This window comes from Morone saxatilis, unplaced genomic scaffold (assembly GCF_004916995.1).
Source record: "Morone saxatilis isolate NCDOM2014 unplaced genomic scaffold, NCSU_SB_2.0 Contig17, whole genome shotgun sequence".
Taxonomy (NCBI): domain Eukaryota; kingdom Metazoa; phylum Chordata; class Actinopteri; family Moronidae; genus Morone; species Morone saxatilis.
Genome location: NW_023339729.1, coordinates 14,293,859 through 14,294,976, shown reverse-complemented (window position 1 = coordinate 14,294,976; position 1,118 = coordinate 14,293,859). Strand labels below are relative to the sequence as shown.

At 43.5% G+C, this 1,118-nt stretch overlaps 1 protein-coding gene across 2 annotated transcripts in view; it reads left to right on the top strand.

Annotated features, from left to right (window-relative positions):
* fip1l1b (FIP1 like 1b (S. cerevisiae)) overlaps positions 1-1,118 on the top strand; it is a 9,729-nt gene that overhangs the window by 7,022 nt on the left and 1,589 nt on the right. For both annotated transcript variants that reach the window (XM_035660640.1, XM_035660639.1), the window contains exons 13-15: positions 232-287; positions 624-813; positions 950-1,096. In XM_035660640.1, the coding sequence (XP_035516533.1) occupies positions 232-287; positions 624-813; positions 950-1,096 (393 nt within the window). The remainder of the gene's footprint in view (positions 1-231; positions 288-623; positions 814-949; positions 1,097-1,118) is intronic.

Sequence of the window (1,118 nt, the reverse complement as noted above, 5' to 3'; positions counted from 1 at the left end):
AGCGCCAATTCATAACAGAAATTATTCTCAGGACACTTTTCAAATAGAGCAGGTCTAGACCGAACTCCTTACAACCTGTGTTCAGAAACCTTGGCAGCATTGAATTAATTTATCAAACACCGTTAATTCTCTGTCTATGTAGACAGTTTCCGTACAGCCATGTAAACTGCTACACACACACACACACACACACACACACTGTAACATGTTGCCTTTCTAATGTTTCCACAGTGGCCACCCTGGAGGTTATGATGGACGCTCTGTTCCTCCCTATCCGTTTCCTCAAGGTAGGAAGCTTTACAACGTTATCTGGTAAACCACAGAAACACAACAACTGTCAGAACTTATTGGTTAGAGATCTGTTGTGAGATATATATATAGGAATAGGTAACTGAAATGTGTTTTAAAATTGGGCAAACAAGGATAATTTGACAGATTGAAGCGAATGTACATTCCCAACAATTCATATCATTGATTGTTGTTAGAAACACATTTATGTTCATCACCTGCTGACAATATCATCGGACAGATCAATCATGGATTTGAACAAAGTGTAATTTCTAGGAAACATTTGAACACAAAGTGATAAAATCTTTGGCTCCCTTCCTCTTTACCTTTTTCAGGTGCTTACCCTCCACCCATGGCTGGAGGTGTGCCGCCTCCGTGGCCCCCACTGATGGACAACTCTAAACCCTGGGACTACTATCCTCGTAGAGACGACAAGAGAGAAAAGGAGAGAGAACGGCCCAGAGAGAGGACGCATGAACGGGAGAGAGAGAGGGAGCACAGCCCTTCAGCTATGAGCTACACCAGGTGAGAGGGACATAAATATAAATATAAATATAAACATATATTTATATGCACATTTTTACCACAGAATGGGCTTGCTTGGTATCCATGCAAACGTAACAAACGTAATAAAATGCAACCTCTTGTTGTCAACTTCCAGTGACGAGGAGCGGTATCGTTACCGTGACTACCAGGAACGGGGTTATGGAGAGCGACATCGTGACCGGACGAGTCGAGAGAAAGAGGAAAGACACAGAGAGAGGCGGCACCGAGAGAAAGAGGAGGGACGCCACAAGTCTTCCCGCAGGTACATAAACACACACACACAC